Genomic DNA, 19,336 nt, shown 5'->3' with positions numbered 1-19,336 from the left:
ATGACCAGCACCTGTAGTTCATAAAAAAAAAATAAACTTCTTAGCAGCGTTCTTTCCAAGCAGCGCACTGCTTGCATTCTCAGAGCACAAGAACATCTATTGCATACAAAAATAAATTTAACTGTAATTAAATTTGACCAATAATAATTTTTCTGTATAATTTTCAGTGTCTCATCCAACTTAAAACAATGAAAATACGTGAAATATTTTTAATTTTAATAATTTTTTTTTTTGCTCTTAAGAAAAACAGCTTTGGAGAAAACGGTAATCCTAACGATTTGTGATTTTTATTTTCTTTCAATAAACCCAATTTTAATTTCATGACCAGACACTGTTATTTATTCTGAATACAACAAATGTATTTCATAAAACTGCTGTATAACATCAGTTGTAAAAATAAGTTATTTTCTTTTAAAGTTGTTTTTACAAGCCTTTGTAAGAAACAAGTGTAAGAAAGCGAAGCTACTTCTTTAAAAAAGAAGGGTTGAAAAAAAAACCATACAAAATACAACAAAACTGATTTATTTTAAAAAAAGAGATAACAAATATATTTATCTAACACACAGAAAAGTTACCCTTAAAGCAACAAATCACACTTTGTGTCAATACAGAGAAGCTCCTCTGAAACGATGACCTTAAGTCACATTTTTCAAAAACAGCTTCTGTTCCAGTCAGTGCTGCTAAAACTCCACTCCTCATATAAACACTTCATTTCCTGATAATCTGATCCCACAGACCAGGGTTGAATCTGCAGAGAGGATGCGGTTTAATGTTGATTTCTAGGTGACATCAAAGCATTAATGCAGCTTATGCTGCAGCCTTTAGTTGATGGTGAGGACGTCGCTCTGGATCTCGTGGCTCAGCTGTGTCTGCAGGTCGCTCAGTTTTCTCTTCAGGACGGCCAACGCTGACAGAACGATGGTCTCCGGCCGGAGGGAGCCGCAGGACTCTACGTTGAAGTAAAACCTAGACAGAGTCGCATCACACATGAGCTGCATTCAAGCCTTTTGGCTGCTGGTAATAAAGTCCCATCTAGCACTTACAAATGACAATTGTCATTTCATTGTTTTGATACTGAAACTTTTGTAGTCCTGATTAATTTTAATCAACATTCCCCCCCTCATATTTCTCTGCAAGTACGTACTTGACACATCACACTCAGTGTTTTAAAACATTTAGCAGACCTATAGCAGTTTTTTATTAAACCTTTAGCTATACAGGTTGTCGCATCAAGATCAACAATTTCATTTATACAGGGTTTATACAGGAATGAATAACTCTAATTTAATGCTTTTTAATGCTCTTTTAATGCTCTTAGAAATAATTTTAATGCCACCAACAGGTACCCGTCGACAGGCTGCAGCCAAGCCCTGAATTCCTCGTTTTCCAACCACTTTTGTTGAAATTGGTATTCTTCCCCATTCTCTAGCTATTTCTCCGACTCAAGCTTCTTTTCCGAACATACGTCTTTGCGATCAACCGGAAGCAGTTCCACGCAAATATATTGTGATGTAATTTGTCTGACCAAATAGTTTTTACAAAAAAAATATTTAAAGCATTTTAAATGCAACAATAAACATAGTCAATGAATTTTAATGCCAATTAAGGCCTTAATTTAAAAAATATTTTAATGACTTTTAATGATTTTTAATGACCCGCGGAAACCCTGTTATAGGAGGGATCTGTTATGGAAAAAAAAAAACGTACCAACAATAGAGACAATTAAAACAGTCAACTAAAATCTAAAGGATAATAAAATAGACGCTTCTAATAAAAATGGAAGCAGGTTTTACAAGAAATTAGTCAATTTTGGGATTAATTGAGTGAAAGGTTTCTATGGAGGACCTAGAAAGTCACTGAATAACAAAAACAGCCATTTCGAATTTAACATTTAAATCATGCAATTGCACATTTTAAAATAAATTTCTTTTTTCTCTCTTTTTACAGCACTAGTGGCTCGCTTTTTGTACGGTGGGCTGACAGGAAAGGGGGTTTCGAGAGAAGGGGGCAAAGGACCACAGGTTGGATTCGATCCCGGTTCGGCCACATTGAGGACTAGGGCCTCCGTACATGGGTTATGCGCACAGTATGGAGGCTTGCACAATGCCTCTTACTTGTATTATTAAAGTGGAATTGTAAATTGTATTTAATAATCTGTTATTAAATACTGGAATTTAAATCCTATCTCTAAATGATGATCTAAATACCAAATTCATAAATCTGTTACTAAATATCTTACTAATAACACATTTAAAATTGTTATTCCATTTTCTTTTTTATTTTCAAATCCTTTTTGAAATAGCATTTTCTTTTGGCATTAACCGTTCACCTTTTCCCTGACTCTTCTGGTCCTTAAGCACAGTGAACACACAATTAAACAAATCATAGCTTCTGTTAATGTAAGCAGCTTTCCCATTGGTTAGACAGCAACAGTTGGATCATAACAGTCCATACAAGTCCATACAGTGCAAGCGGCACTTGCACTGTATGGACTTGAAATACTAAGACAGGTGCACAGATGGTAGTTTTGGGTAAATATTTCAAAATAAAAGCAAAAATAAGCGCTAAGATTTGTATGTTAGTGTTGCTTTTAGTGAACAACAGGCGTGTTGTAGCCGATATCTTCTGACAGCTAAACTTGAAATGACACAGGATTTATGAATTAATGGAACTGTTGCCCATGTTAGCGAATCTGCCAGCTTAACGTAGCACCTCGCAATAATGAAGATATATTTATGAATAAAGAAAACATTAAATGAAATAAAAATAAAAACAAAAAAAACTAACAAACCATAGAAAGAGAGTTTACAAAACCAATTAAGACTACATTTTCAAAAAGAATGTGAAGTTTTCCTTCTTTTGTGAACGTTAATGGTGGTTGGCAAACAGTTTGAAAGGGCAATAGCGCCACCTACCAATATGTATAGTGGAACAAAATGACAGTATTCTAACCAATAAATGTATCTACTTTACTTTATATCCATAATATAACAACCCAATATCCTATATCTTTATCTAATATAATTACTTTTTATTATTAATAATATATTCAACTTTTATGCTCCAGATGCTCCTGTTCTTCCCTCCATCTCCAACCGTGTAACAATTCTTTCCCAACAAACTTCTTAGAGCTCCAAAATCCTTTCAGGTTATCTGGCAATGATTCTGATTTTCTGTTTTATGCTAGGCTTGGTCTGTGCAGTTAATGAGATATTCTATTAATAAAATTAGTTTCTATATAATGATGTTCTCTTTCTACTTTATTTTGCTTCTTTTCTTTTTTTTTACCAGATTCTGAGCTTCATTCATTTCTTCTTTCCTTTGTTATTGAACTCTCTTCACTGCCTCAGCATAGCTTATATTTTTTGTTGTTTTAACGTGTAGTCTCTGCAATGCTTTCTTTCTCCCCTCATATCCTCCATAGTTAACTCTGTGCTGGCCTCCACAGTGGCAGCACCTTTCTTCAGCTTCTTCCCTGCGCTCCTCCATTCTGTGTTCTTATCCGCATTTTGATTAATGACCCTTTTTCCCCCTAAGTGTTCAACATCCAATGCTTTGATTTTTTACTCCTCATTGCAAATTACCAGCAAGTTTCCATCTCTCAATTTCTTCACTAACTCAACTTCCCCAATTTTCTTATTTATTTCTCTTGAAATCAAAATGGGGCTCAAATGACTCTGTTCATCTTCAGCACTGAATCTAAGTATTATTTTTATTTCCTCTTTGACAACCATCCTTTGCGCAGCTCTTTCTTCATCTGAACTGCTTTTGTCTAATTCCTGTGTATTTCCTTGATTCTCAAACCACCTTTCACCCCCTTTACCTCCTCCATCTCTCTTTCTTATTTGAAACCGCCTTCCTCATCCACCTCACTTGCCACTTTGTTCCATCCAATTACCCAGCCTCCGTCAAAGCACTTGTTCAGCACCAAACCATTTCGACCGACATTAGAGTCCCAACTCTGATCCTCCTCTCAAAGACAGTGCTTAGTTTTCCTTTGTGTCTTTATCATAATGCATTATATATAGATGAAGTTTCTGATTACCGTTTCTGCCTTTTTTCGCTGTACCACATTATACCACCAGATGGCATTTACAGCAATCATGTCATTTGTACAGATCTGTCCTTATCTGGGATTTCATTTCCATCATTTAATTATTTATCTTTCGGTCTTGCTCCAGAATAAAACACTAAAACTAAAAGAAAAACTAATACAATCTAATCTAAAACTATATAAACTTTGGTTCTAGGTCCTAAAATGTTTAAGAAGAGGATTTTCTCACCTTTCTGGCTTGCCGTTTGGGTCATAAGGGGCCTGAACTTCATCCTCCTCAATCTCAGAGTACTCGCTCTTTGGCCTGAGAAAAGAATGACACCATCCATCAACTAATCGACAATCCTACTTTAAGGGGAGCTGTACTGAAACACATACCACTCCTCGGGGCGTGGATATACTGTGTGCCGCAGCGCGTTGTCCGGGTCATACTCGAAGGACACCCCCGCAGTCGGGTTCCACTTGGCGTGCTCCTTACCAAAGCCCTTCTTGGCGTACGCTCTGAGCCGCAGCTCTTGACCTTTACGTAGCTTCACAAGCAAAATGTCTGTGGAGTTTGGAAATTTCAGGAGAGGAAGTGGAAAAAGCACCCAGGATTTAAATTAAAAACAGAAGAAATCGCTTAAAAAAGTTTAAACTGCCTTATAAGACGGTTACCATCCTGCTCAACGTAGTCGTTTGGATCGTTGTCTCTGCTTCTGGAGGTGACCTGGAATACAAACACCATCAGATTCCTTCTCTGCTCCACAGCCTACAGCAGCGCCTGAACAAAGACTCACAGGGATGACTCTGGGGTTGTTGGAGAGCAGATCGCGGGAGGTGACGTGACGCGTTTGGTCCTCTGTGCATCGCACGTCCAAAGTCAGCTCCACAGAGCACTCTGGACAGAAGTCATCACAGGTGCAGTCCTGCAGGAGCAGGCAGCGACATGAACATCTGCTTCCACTACAAACCTCCAACTCTTTATATACTGATATGGTATGCTACCATTTTCTGTATTTCTGTTTTTATTTATTTGTGTTGAGGTATTAGAAATACAACTTCTTTATTTAAGCACAAAAAAAAGAAGAGAATTAATTAAAAGAGAATTAATCTTTTTTCTTGTCAGTCTGAGGACTGAACTTGTAGGGTGATCTAACTACAGTCAGCTCTTGTTAAAGTTTTTCTGTCTTTTAGGGGTTCAGCAACACTCTGAGGGATGTTTTCCCCCAAACTATCCCAAGAACTGCTTTGAGCTACAGGAATTCCTGATGCAACGACCGACTCACCCTTGAATACTGCATTTTATCCACTATGTCGTCGCTGGTGAGGGGAATGAGGCCTGGTGAGACAGGAAAGCAAGCAGATTAGCATTCAGGTCTCACTGCTCATAAAATGGCCGATTTGCACTGCAATCAACAGGAGATGCGTACCGACTCTGTGTGCGATGAACTCATCGTGCAGCACGGATGAATTGGCATCGATTTGGATCCAGTCGATGGCTGAAAATGCAGCGTTGCAACTTTAAATTGACCCTTTGAGGGATTTTCAAAGGTAAAGCGATGCTGGAGCTACAAATCCCTTTTGATAAATTACTTTTCACCAAACTTTATTTATCCTACGACTTCAAAAGGCTTGCGATAATCTCTGTCGAATAAGTTGCCGCAGGGTGAAAGCTTAAATTCACACAATAATAAAGCAGATTTTTTCTTTGCATTCAAATCGTCTTTATCTTTTTCAAGAAAAGATCTGCAGCAAAAAAAGTATGCTAGATAAATGTACAGGTGCTGGTCATAAAATTAGAATATCATGAAAAAGTAGATTGATTTCAGTAATTCCATTTAAAAAGTGAAACTTGTATATTATATTCATACATTACATACAAACTCATATATTTCAGATGTTTATTTTGTTTAATTTTGATGATTACAAATGACAACAAATGAAAATCTCAAATTCATCATATCAGAAAATTAGAATATTACTGAAGACCAATAAAAACAAAGGATTTATAGAAATGTTGGCCAACTGAAAAGTATGAACATGAAAAGTATGAGCATGTACAGCACTCAGTATTTAGTTGGGCCTCCTTTGGCCTGTATTACTGCAGCAATGCGGCGTGGCCCCATAGATTTTCTATGGGGTTAAGGTCAGGAGAGTTTGCTGGCCAATTAAGAACAGGGATACCATGGTCCTTCAACCAGGTACTGGTAGCTTTGGCACTGTGTGCAGGTGCCAAGTCCTGTTGGAAAATGAAATCTGCATCTCCAAAAAGTTGGTCAGCTGCAGGAAGCATGAAGTGCTCTAAAACTTCCTGGTATGTGGCTGCGTTGACCCTGGACCTCAGAAAACACAATGGACCAACACCAGCAGATGACATGGCACCCCAAACCATCACTGACTGTGGAAACTTTACACTGGACTTCAAGCAACGTGGATGAAGTGCCTCTCTTCTTTTCCTCCAGACTCTGGGACCTTGATTTCCAAAGGAAATGCAAAATTTACTTTCATCAGAGAAGATGACTTTGGACCACTCACCAGCAGTCCAGTCCTGTTTCTCTTTAGCCCAGGCAAGACGCTTCTGACGCTGTCTGTGGTTCAAGAGTGGCTTGACACAAGGAATGCGACAGCAGAAACCCATGTCTTTCATACGTCTGTGTGTGGTGGTTCTTGAAGCACTCACTCCAGCTGCAGTCCACTCTTTGTGAATCTCCCCCACATTTTTGAAGGGGTTTTGTTTCACAATCCTCTCCAGGGTGCGGTTATCTCTCTTGCTTGTACACTTTTTTCGACCACATCTTTTCCTTCCCTTCGCCTCTCTATTAATGTGCTTGGACACTGAGCTCTGTGAACAGCCAGCCTCTTTAGCGATGACCTTTTGTGTCTTGCCCTCCTTGTGCAAGGTGTCGATGGTCGTCTTTTGGACAACTGTCAAGTCAGCAGTCTTCCCCATGATTGTGTAGCCTATAGAACTAGACTGAAAGACCATTTAAAGGCTTTTGCAGGTGGTTTGAGTTAATTAGCTGATTAGAGTGTGGCACCAGGGGCCATCAATTTTGAACCTTTTCACAATATTCTAATTTTCTGATATGATGAATTTGAGATTTTCATTTGTTGTCATTTGTAATCATCAAAATTAAACAAAATAAACATCTGAAATATATGAGTTTGTATGTAATGTATGAATATAATATACAAGTTTCACTTTTTAAATGGAATTACTGAAATCAATCTACTTTTTCATGATATTCTAATTTTATGACCAGTACCTGTATATGGACTAAAATGAGTTATACTCTACCTATTGTGGGAACCTCTGACATGAAGACACGGCGGAGAGAGTTTGCAACCCTGAAAACAAACGAAAAGATATTTTAGAAGCACTGCAGCAATAAATGATTCAGAAACATGACTGTTCTCCCTTTTATTCATTGTGGAGGTTGGTGCCTCTAGCACTGGGGTAGGTGCGGTACTGAGCCAGAGGACCTCAGATGGTCAGATTCACTTCATTGTCACAGGCTGAGCGCCAATATGATGTGGGGAATCGGGAACTCCTGGCGGTTAAATAGCCCAACCTAGCTTGTTGTATATTTTTCTGAATCTGTCTTTGTTCAAGCTAGAATTTAGGTTTGGTGCTCCCTTTGGGTTGTTTTGAGTTAAATTTAGACTGACTGGTTTGGACATTTTGTAATTCTATTTTCACTTAACCATTCTTGAATTTGTTCGCCCTTTTCTTTTGTTTTAATTGGGTTAAGTTGTATTGTGTTTTGGGTCTGTGAAACCATCTTTTGTAATAAATAATTTTACATTCCACTTATTTTCTCTGGACACATTTTTATGTTACCTCTCCAGAACCCTTAGACCTTGGGGGCGTAACATTATTACTATTACTAAGAAGTAATGGAAATGTAGCCACAGTTAAAGGGAGAAAAAAAAGGAGACCACTTCAATATCAGGACTTCATAAAAAAAGACCTGATCTTCATCAGAGTTATCTTAATGCATCCAGTGTCACATGTTCAATATTAAACAATAGGAGTGAATGGATTCTCAGCTGTTTGGTCCGACTGTATTGTCTCAAACATCATTTATGCACAGTTTAAGTCATTTGCACAGCTCTGTTTACCTCCCAGAGCATTACAATCATCTGAACTTTAAATGGACCACAGATCATAATCTTTCACAGCATTTCTTCTAAACTTGCTGCTGTATTTGAGAAAGTGTTTCTGTCATTGTCCAATTTCGTTTCAAGATCGGACTGATCATCTCACAACAGAATCTGTTTTACCTCAGTATAAAGATGCGGTTACTGTGAACTCATGTAGCTTCAATAGCCTAAAGCATCACCCTTCCAACACTGTGCCTGCCAGCTGACATGAGAAGCTCGTGTTGTATAGTGTGTTTTTATTTAGGCTGGGTAATGTGGTCAAGCAGAAGTACATTCCTTCAGAAGACTTGTGGTTCATTGGGCTTATTTAGCACAAGTTTGTTTTGTTTTTCACTAAAAACCATGCTGTTCATAACGAAATATATTTATGCTAATATAAGCAAAAATGTAAAACCGCATCGAATACTGCTTACTAAATTGAGCTGAATTTAACCAGTATTTGAAGCCAAATAGCACCCTTTTCCTTTTTGTTTTGCCTCGTAATTGTTTTAAGGTGCAGGAAGGTAATGGCTAGCATGTTCTCAATATAAACTATTTAGTAAGTAAACTGTGCATAAATACTCACGCCAAATCCGTGTTTTCTATAACAAACTTGACATTTTCGTCCGTCAGTTCTGTTATTTTAACCGTCGGCTGGTTGGCATACGGCATTATTAAAGGTTATTTAGCCTAAAAAACGCGAGAATTGTCTTTCTTAACCACACCGCTGCTACGGATCGGAGGCCTTCACGGATATATTTACTGAGATTTTATTGGCTAGAAATTGACAAGACGAGCAGTGATTGGTTGGAATTGAAAAGTCGAGCAGTGATTGGTTGGAAAGCCAGTTTGGAGGCGGGACTTCCGCATTCACAACCGGGTTTAGCAGTCGTTGGGGATTTTTCAAAGTAAAGCACTTTATATGATCCAAATTTATTTTATAATTAAAAAAAAGACAATTATTTATTTTTTCACTCTCTTATTGCTAAAAAGGGAAAACTCTCATTTTCACCTTTTCTTTGCAACCTCATAACATACATGGATATTATGTATACCTGGTGAAATGCCTTGAATTCAGCCACTAACCTGCCTTGATTTTAACTGGTGAACTTGCATTTACAAAAAAAACCCCATAAAACTGAATTGAAGAAAATTCTTTTTGATACAAGAAAACCAACAGCAGAAATAGATTGTATATACACCACTTTATTTGGCTTAGGGCTCACAGACCAAATTGAAACTGTTCTTGAATACATAGAAAAACTTGAAAAAAAAACTTAAAGAAAGAATATCCCCTTATTCTGCAGATGAACAGAAAGATACAGGGTGTCCTCGACAAACGGGATCGACAAACGGGATGTTTCTGTGTTGTTAAAGACTAAAACTAAATTCCTTCAGCGCCATACAACTGAATAAGTAACAGCAGACGCCCCAGCCTCCAAAAGCATACGGCATCTTCAGTCCATGAGATCATCCGGCTGGTCGGGCACTGTGTGCCTCAGGTGTTCATATCATCGCCTTTGGTTCAGTCCTGTGAGGTTCTTCAGCTGAAAAACAAACAAAAAAATATTTATTTTAGTACAAATCTTCAAGGTCAGATTATGTATCATTATTAAAAACTGATTAACATACTTTAATGTGTCCTAGGCTAAAGCAAACTGTCAAAAATAACAGAATAACTGAAGAATTAAATATAATCCAACACAAAACTTGATCAACTTTATATCAAATAATTAGTGTGGATAAAACATGTTTGAAAATGAAAAATTAAACTAAAAAGATCCTTATTCATCATCTCTCTGCTGTATTTCATGTATTTTTACTCTCCATTTGTCTTTTTTTTCTGTCTTTGTTTTCACCCTTTTCTTAATCTCTAGCACTTTACTGTCTAGGCGTTTTAGCTGTTAATCCCATCCCAGAGCTTGGTTGGGAGAGACCTTTTACCCATCTCACTGTAGATTCAAATTGAACCTAATTTTAACACAAATAATTTATCTGCAGTATAACAACATTTTTAGTAGCTTAAACTCAATGTGTGCATTTAATAAAACTATTTTCAGTTTACTAAACTTATTATAAAAACCATAGTAAATATTTACGAATAAAACCAAAACTATATCCTAAAATACAAGCTAAATCACAAATTCATCATTTTTGGCCTGTTTTATATTATAGAAAAAAGCCAAATTTTGTACTATAACCTTTAGAGATAAATATATAATTCTGTGTTGGAAGTAGCAAAGACCTACGGCTGGCTTAACCCTGCAAACTGGACTCTAGCTGCCACTATTATGTTTTAGAGGTTCCTGATTAACTGTTCTAATTCTTCCATCACCTCCTCCCTTCCACTCCTATGACCAGTATCATGACCATGACTGCCACTGGCCTTCTAAGCTACTGATGAAAGCAACAATGACAAATGTGAAAGATTCCTTTTAGTGATTTCTTTCACTACTTCTTTGCTGTGATTCATACCAGTCCAATCTGGAGCTCGTTTGTACAATCATAAGACATTCACGTCACTATCGGTCAAAAAAATAAATTTTCCTCTCCCTAATTATAAAAGGCATAACAAAGTACAATTTGTGAAAGGTTAATGATGATTTTTCTGAGAGAATAAATGTGTTTACATCTCTCTGTTTTAGCAGTCATCTGTCCCTGATCTGTCCCAGAAATGCAATCCTACCCCACCTCCAGCAGCTACTTTTACCAGCTGTGAATCTGTAAAACATTGTAGTTAGTGTTGGGCCGATGCCATTTTTTGGCCCCGATACCTGGCTGTGCAGTATGGGCCGATACTGATACCATACTGATACTATCTGTTTAAAACTGATGTGTGTGTGTGTATACATGAAGAACTGCATACTACTGGGATGTAAAATAATTGCCATCATGGCTTTGTCATGTGCTGCCTACTTTTGTGAAGCAGGAAAAAGACTCATACAAAGTGAATCCAGAAGAACTTTTTATTGCCTACCTGGAATGGGGGACAATAGTTGAATAAACTTTTGGATCTCAAAATGGTATCGGTGCCGTATTTGACAGTACTCACAGATATTGATACCATCATTTGTTCAGTATCAGGGCCCTGTCCAATACTGGTATCGGTATCAGTGCAACACTAATAGTAGTAATTTGAAGTTTGATGTTTGCATCTCGTGGCACTTTTATAGTATATAGCGCATAATCTTAGAAAAGACACAACTAAAATACAGATAAACATTGTAAATAGAGTTTACCAGACTGCTCTGAGCATGTCTGATGATGATCAGACAATTTAATGGAGAGAATGTAAAACACATCCAATTCTCTCATAAAATCATTCCTCGTTTCTATAGGATGTTGTTTAAGTAAGTCAGTGTTGGAAATTAAAGAAAAAGGGGCTAATTTTCATTTGATTGATTTACTGATTGACTTTATCAACTTATAGTGGAGAAATGTACTTGTTACGTCGGCTCAATGGTCAAAAAGAAGAAGTTGCCAAAAGGAGGAAAAGTTGCATAGGGGAATATAGAGATTTAGCATAAGAACATGTTAGCAGCAGGCACAATGGAGAACAAATGTCCCCAATTCACACGTATTGCCATTTATTTGCTGAACCAATGAAGAGACTGGGCTCAGCTCCTGCAGAGCTGAAATAAAGAGCCAATGAAGACCCATGTTTCAGTAGAAGCTGCTACTGCTGCGAGCTAACAAGCTAATAGGTTATAGCATTCTTCTTTATCCCTAATCCAGGGTCTATATATAGAGCTCCTCCTACAGGTTTGGTGGGGGGACAGTTCAGTTGATATCAGCGGCTTATAGCCTGTTGCGGCATATGTATGTACATTTCCAGTTTTTTAGTGAGGTGCGCTCTACAGTACGGAAAATATGGTACATCATGTATGGAGACCCGGATTAATATCTGGTTGCACATGCGCAAGTAAGCTGATATACCGATCGTACTTCCGATCAAGTAGTGATAAAGTCTGATGGATGTATCCGATGCTATGACAGGTAAGGTTTTTAACTCACCGTAACTGCAGCTCCCATTAGCCCCTGTGCTACGGCTTCCCCAGTTGACTGCATCTAAAGAGAAAGAAGAAATTCTAACAATGATTCTTTTTTTTTTTTTTTTCCACTTTCTACTTTAGTAGATAAACCAGCTGGTTATTACATATTTTATCACATTTGTTTTTGTTCCAACTCCTCTGCACCTGCTTTGCTGTGGTGGCCATGTTGACTACATCCTGAATGCGGTTATCAAGGAAGGTCCAGGTGTCCTGGAAGTCCGGAGAGGAATCCTGCAGCATCACCAGCTCTGTCGTGTTGTAGAGACCAGTCAGCACCGCCCGCTTTGTGTACCAGTTCATCTTCAAATAACAACCGACAGACACAGAGTTAGCTTTTATATTTTGTTGAAGACAAAGGGCACTTTACTGTCACATATGAATCTAAAATGCATTGTTTATCAAGAAAATACATGCATGGAATAAAAAATAATGTGCAGGAGAGCAAGTTTGACAAATTAAAAGGGAAAAAAGGAGCAAATAGATATGAAAGGTGATGGGTGGGATAACCTGAGAGGTAGCAGGCCGGATATGGTGAGGATGGTGATGAAAAGGGGACAGGAAGGTATGAGCAGCAGAAAAGGGGGATCGAGGGTGAGAAGATCCACTCACGTCTGTTGATCGGTCCCCGGCGTAGTACCAGATGTCGTCCACCATGGTGGAGAGATGCTTCAGGCTGTCGGGGATGTTGTGAGGAAGGAGCAGGATGCTCATGGCCTGAGTTCACAACAGAAGGAGATGTAGAGTTTGCCGTTTCTGCAGTGCCTCCAGAGTCAGTTTTCTGTTTACCTGTGGCCAGGTTTCGATGTAGGGGATGTACATCCGCAGCCTGGTCTCTACTGCATCTCTTAGGAAGTCAGCAGTCTTCTTTCGTCTGCCACGCACAAAGAGTTCAGCTCTGTTAGTTTATTTAAAGGCACTTAGAAATATTTATTCAAATACACTATCTCCCAATCAAATCGCAAACCTAATTTTTTCAGCTCTCCAATATTTGCCCACTTTATACAAAACAGCACAGGATGATCGGTGTCTAAAGATTAATTTAAGTCTTAACAAGAGTTATAAACTAGATTTAAGGGCCCTGGCTCTGATAGGGTCCCTCCTTCATAGCTCTGTCTGTATGCTTGTGATCATCTTGCTGGAGGTGAACCTCTACTCAGTCTGCTACAGCCTATAAAAGGTTTTCAGCTGCATTGCTCTTCCCATCAAACCTGACTAATCCTCACATGATGCTGTCGCCATTGTATTTTGCAGTGTGGATCAAAGTAATTTTTAAAAAACTGAAATACAGTGCCATTTCTGCCAACCTCTCCTGAACCTTCTTCCACGTGTGCTGTTTCCCTCTAAGATTAGAGAGTAGCCCCTGATTTTCTCTTTTAAGAGCATACTCTTCTCACTCCTGCCCTCTGGGAGGCGATACAGAAGCCTACGGACTAGAACCACCAGGCACCTGAACAGCTTCTTCCCCACAGCTGTCACACTCCTGAAACCAAATATAGGGACTGTATAACTTTCCTGTATAATGTGTATATAGCTTCCACATTTATTTATTTAATAGCCTCCTCTCTGTTTATATACCATTTATAGCATACACATACATAGTCTCTGTGCACATGTAAATAACCATTTATATCTTGTATGTGACAGCGAAAGTTTATTGACAATAAAGTTGAAGTCTATTCTATTCTAGAGGAATATTAAAGTGGAGGATTATATATAACCTAGTTAAAAGTCTTGAATATTTGAGTGGACAAATAAAACACTGAGATATTTTTCTACATTTAATAGGACTCAATTGGAAAATAAGCTAAAAGCTTCAGAGGGAAAAAAGTTAAATAATGAGGTTGTAGAAGTGTTCCCTCCTTCCTATAACCAGTTTAGGCTACGGTCAGAATAAACAACCACATTCAAACTCATCCTTAGCAAGTAGATTCAGTCGGCTTAAGCTCCATCTTACAGATAAATTGATAGCTGTTAAATTCTGTCACACATATAAAAAACAGAATTAAAATAATAACACTTGCGAAGTTTTAATTTTATGATTTAAACGACATTTTTGTAGTTTATTTTTATGTAATATGTAATCTATTGCAGCTGATTTTTATGCTGCACTGCTGAAAAGGGTATGAGGGGCAGCGGTGTCTGCAGCATCAGGCTTATGGGCCGGTTTATCTAAGCTGGAGATCTGTCAATATGAAGGCTGTCATAGTAACATTGCTGCAGCAGATGAAGCATCAAGTAATGATCCTTTAGGCAAAACATTGGGTTAGAAGCTTTCATTTTGCCATTACTAGTGTAAGGCACCCTGTATCTTCAGAGAATACTGTTCTAGCATCTACATTAAGCATAAATGCCTGGTTCTTACTCCAGCTGTGCAGGCCTGTTCAGGAGCTTAAAGCGCGGCTGAAGCTCAGCCTTTAGGATCCACCATTAGGAGAAGCAGAGAAAAGATTAATTTTACTGCATCATGTTACCACTTCAACTCTGCCACATGTAAGCAGATCGCCTGAGCCAATAATACTGATTTTCTTTACATATTTCTATATTCCGAAAGCTTTTAATTCCTCCCATCCTACAGTTGCTGATTTATCGGGAAATTTTCCTTACTTTGTTATAGCTTGCTTTTACCCTTTCTCAAAAATTAAAAAAAGAGAATCCCCATAGGTTTCTTTTTTATCTTTACACATAAAAACAGGTATTTAATTATTTTAGTAAGGAACTCCAGTCTGTCCTCATTAATTTCATTTACAAACATTGAGCACTTAGACATAAATCTGATGTCTATGGAAAACATCCATAAAATACATACTCTGCCTGGCCCAACTGGACCTGATTATGTTGTTCAGCCAGGATTTCTGTCAGCTTGGCGTTGCACTGGGAGATGAAATGTAGGACCAGGTCTCCGGCTCCATTGTAGAACATCCCAGTTGAAGCAGAGGACAAACCCAGAGACTGGCAGCAGCACAACATAAACATTAGTTGACTCTAAAGATATTCTGAAGCCCATGCTAACACTAAACCCCAGATTTCACATCCTCTGTGACCGCTCTGCTCAAGTACGTCGTGTGGAGGACTATGTGCAGTCATGTTCATAAATGAGAACACATCCACCACTATTCCTCCGCACGTCACCGTCTACATACATCTTCTCTGTCCTTCACCAGGTCAAGATCCGCAATTTCAGTTGCACCAAACAGGAAAAAGAATGTCAAAAAGATCCAGTTTGTTAAATTAAAATATGGTTACGACAGATCGGTACCTACTAATTAGAGCAATTCGTATATATTCCCCAAAACTAAGACCGTTTCATTAAATTATTGGATGCAAACTATTGGTACTTCAACATACCCGGAAGCAAATTTCTCATCTCGTTCAAAAAAAATGATTTAGTACTGATAGGCTTAAAGGTTTCATCAAATCCAGCCACAACAACTTCCAAGAGCACCTCTCACAACTTCAAAACAAACTTTTTATCGCAGGATTGGATGAAGAGATGCTGAGTTTGGAAGTAGAGAACAAACCAATTTTGTATTATTTTTCCTATTAGAAAGACCCACAATGAAGGAAAATGATTGGGCAAACTGCTTGTGTGATTGATGCTGATGGTGAATTTTGATTATGTCATATTAAATTAAGAGTTAACTTCCGCATATTTTCCTCCTGTGAAATTAATTAATAATTATATTGCGCATGCTCTCCTTGAGCTCCAGGGAAGTCGGAGCGGAGCAAGATGGGAGGAACCGCGAAGGCTGTAACCTGTGCTTTGTGCACCTGCCCAAAGCAAAGGTTACAGCCTTCGCGTCTGGAACTGAGCGGGGCGGTTAGGGAGGATGTGGGATTTCGGGGTTAATCTGCATCCACTTAAATTAAAAAAATTTTACTCTAATGGTCTTAAGCTGAACTGGTTATATTAAATATAACAATAAAGAAAGACTGGACAGCTTTTAACTTGTAGAAATGTCAATAAAAGGTTAAAATCACTTAGTAGGGCACTTAACAAAAACATTTTAGTATTTGTTTTAATCTCACTTCAGCACCAGCAGCGATGGCTTCCATGGACCAGCCGTGTAATTGGACAAACTCCAGAGCCGCCGTCAGAATGCGAGCCTGCAGCTGTTCTTCCGTTTCATACTCCTCATCCTGATCCTGCTCACTTTGTGTAAACACAGAGCAAAAGTGCATGTTGGACACAAAAAAAAAAAAAAAACTATTCTGTGGGTGTAACAACTGACCTGCTGTTTGGATCAGAATCCTGCTGGGAAGCTGCTTCTGTATCCTGTTCAGCTGAGTGAGCCTGGTACTGCTCCCGGTGGGTGGAGGTGGATGATGAGGAAGATGAGGAGCTTTTATCAGATTTGGACTCGTCCTGCAGCCTGAGTGCTGCGCGGTGGAAGCCTCGTCTCAGGCTGCGGCACTGAGGGACTGTTGATGTTGGAGCAGTGACCACTGAAGGAGGGAGAGAACATCAAGTGATAACAGAAAGTGAATGGGTAGAAGATTGTTTAAGGCATATGATCCCTTCTGGTTCAACACTTAAAACATCAGAGAAGATGACATGCAGACAACCTTCAAATATGACATGAAAATTTGCCGCAAAGAACTGGGGCCAGTGTTTATTATTAATGTAGGGTGAATTCAGGTAGAAGATTCATAACATTTTCTTTTATTGCTGGGCATAATGTCTGCCTTCCTTTCAAAAAAAAGTAGACAGACTATTTTACAATATGTCTTTTTAATATAGTAACATGCTGTTCAGTTAATAACACCAAAAAACTCCTTAATGTAAAAGTCAAAACAAATTCCCGCAAAGTTATGTCAATGAAACAAAAGTATAGAAAGAAAAATTATTGTTTCCATAAGTATTCATCCCCTTCAAGTCAACAAAAAAAAGCATTTAGCAATATTGAGTCTATGTGGATGAGCCTCAGCCGGACCCCTAAAGTAAAGTGATTTATATCTCTCGATCACTTCAGACCCCCCCACCACCCCAAGCATTACGCTTGAAATCCAGAGGTTCTGAGTTCAAGTCCCATTCCCACAGACTGCCACTCTGGGTCCCTGAGCAAAGACCCTTTACCCCACACTGCTCCCCGGGCCCCGCACAATGGCAGTCAACTGCTCCACAAGGGGAAGTGGTGTCAAAAGTACACACATTTTTTACTTAAGTAGAAGAATAGAAAGTGCAGTTTAAAAACACTCTGGTAAAAGTTGAAGCATCAACTTGACCTAAGGAAAGTGAAAAAATATGAGCTCCAAAAACGACTAAAAGAAAAAAAAACAAAAAAACAAAACAGCCAGATGTCACTATATGAATTGAAAGGTCAATTTTTCGACTATTTTGTAAAATTCTTTGAGATAGGACCAAAGATGAGGGAGGTCTTGTTGGTCTCCATCTCCCGACACGCTCTCACCTGTGTCTGACCTTTCAGATCTTTCATTATCTATTTCTGAATCCAGCATTGTAGCATGGCATAGACAATTCACGTTTGCAGTTTGAAGAACACCTGCTTGCTTCTGATGATTTCCTTTAGCTAACCAATGAGTGTTTGCGTTATATGACTCATCCAATTACACTAGTTTTCACTAGAAGTGGATGTCGCAAATGATCTGCATTGGATGGCGTAAATAAATACACTGGAAAAACAGTAAATACAAATAATTACAAACATGGTGTAATTATGTTTGTATGTTTATAAATAAGTAAAAATGTCTGATATTAAGTGTATTTACCCTTAATTTGAGTAGGTAAATGAGATAGTTTGCCAATGGAATGAGTATTTGTACTCCTAAAATAAGAAATAGACAATGCAATTGTGTTTTCTTATTTTAAATGTAAATTGTCTTGTTCCATTAGCAAAATGTGTCTTTTACCTCCTCAATCCAAGAACAAATGCACTTATTTTAAGATAAAATTACTTATCTAGATTTCGATTTTTTTCCAGTGTCTTTATAAACATTAAACCGAAGCCAAGAGTAACAAGTAACATTTGTTTTAAAAATGTAAGGAATAGAAAATACAGATACTTGTATGAAAATGTAATGATTAGAAATCAGAAGCAGGGGAAAAAATAAGTAATGGAGTAAAGTATAGATACCTAAAAAGTGTACTTAAGTACACTAACCAAGTATTTGTACTTTGTTACTTGACACCTCTGCCAAGGGTATGGGTTAAATACAGAGACTTAATCTCTTTGCTCTGTACTTGTTACAATGTAATGACAATAAAAGACTGGGGAAAAAAGGAATTAGACCATTCACTTTAGAAGGGGGTTAATAATTATTTAAACAATTATATTTCTTTACAGAATTGTTTATTCATTGAAATTAGTTTACATAAATCAAATAAAAGTTGTATTTTTGTAAAAAAATAAAAAATAAAAAAATTGTGTGGAAAAAAAAAAGAAGCCAAATTTAAATTTCATGACTGTTTTATGAAAGCAATAAAATGGTGAAACATCCAAGGGGGTAAATATTTAAGATAGACACTGTAGGTTTATTTACATTTCCGCATGGTCCCCTATTGTTTTAAACTTAAGCTAAACAAATAGACCGAACTGAACTCAATTATGAATACCTATATATTAATGTTTATATCTTTGACTCCATGCTGAGCAGATCTTGTTCAGAAGTAAAAACAAATAAAGTAAACGTAGCTATAAATAGCCGGCTTATATAATCCTGCTTGCAGAAACTATAGAGACTAATTCAATAAAACAATGACATATGGTTGATTTTATTGATTTAAATACAACTTTTATGCTCCAATAAAACTACTGGTAGTTTGAGACCCGTAATGTAAGTTGTTTACTGTCCTTCATGATCACCTTCGGGTAGCTAACGTCAGCTCTGGTTTATTCCCCAAATATCAAACTAAAACATTGAGATATGTAGGTGTGTTTTTGTTCTGTCGGCTGTTCAGCGTTGAATCAAAGCGAGAGGGAAGCACTAAGCCTGTCTTACCGCCGGACAGCCCGCGGAGGAGCCTTCCAGCCCGCAGTCCTCTCAGAAGCGCCGCCATAACAAGCTGCACAACTGGGAGGTTCACAGCTACGTCATTTTACCGCGACAGCGATCATAAAACGGAAGTTGGGTTTTCAAAATAAAACTA

General features: G+C 38.0%; 2 protein-coding genes across 3 annotated transcripts; both read right to left on the bottom strand.

Moving 5' to 3' along the window:
- Window positions 1-506: 506 nt before the first annotated feature.
- Window positions 507-8,942, bottom strand: polr2c (RNA polymerase II subunit C). Its single transcript, XM_038286896.1, has 9 exons — window positions 8,766-8,942; window positions 7,335-7,384; window positions 5,467-5,535; window positions 5,323-5,375; window positions 4,834-4,962; window positions 4,712-4,763; window positions 4,433-4,601; window positions 4,284-4,358; window positions 507-966 (listed from the first exon to the last, which is right to left on the bottom strand). The coding sequence occupies exons 1-9, from the start codon at window positions 8,849-8,851 to the stop codon at window positions 822-824; spliced, it is 828 nt and encodes a 275-aa protein (XP_038142824.1). The 5' UTR covers window positions 8,852-8,942; the 3' UTR covers window positions 507-821.
- Window positions 8,943-9,365: 423 nt separating this feature from the next.
- On the bottom strand, window positions 9,366-19,293 carry coq9 (coenzyme Q9 homolog (S. cerevisiae)). Of its 2 annotated transcripts, none has more exons than XM_038286952.1 (9): window positions 19,189-19,293; window positions 16,461-16,674; window positions 16,258-16,381; window positions 15,038-15,180; window positions 13,018-13,102; window positions 12,739-12,945; window positions 12,376-12,531; window positions 12,194-12,247; window positions 9,366-9,726 (listed from the first exon to the last, which is right to left on the bottom strand). In XM_038286952.1, exons 1-9 carry the CDS (start codon window positions 19,244-19,246, stop codon window positions 9,691-9,693), a joined length of 1,077 nt encoding a protein of 358 aa, XP_038142880.1. In that variant the 5' UTR covers window positions 19,247-19,293; the 3' UTR covers window positions 9,366-9,690. The 2 variants fall into 2 exon arrangements, with proteins under 2 accessions (XP_038142880.1, XP_038142881.1); XM_038286953.1 differs by having other exon boundaries at window positions 12,841-12,945.
- Window positions 19,294-19,336: the final 43 nt, after the last annotated feature.

The sequence above is a fragment of the Cyprinodon tularosa genome, unplaced genomic scaffold (assembly GCF_016077235.1).
Source record: "Cyprinodon tularosa strain WSP-4 unplaced genomic scaffold, ASM1607723v1 ctg232, whole genome shotgun sequence".
Taxonomy (NCBI): Eukaryota; Metazoa; Chordata; class Actinopteri; order Cyprinodontiformes; family Cyprinodontidae; genus Cyprinodon; species Cyprinodon tularosa.
This window is presented reverse-complemented; position numbering and strand designations above follow the sequence as displayed.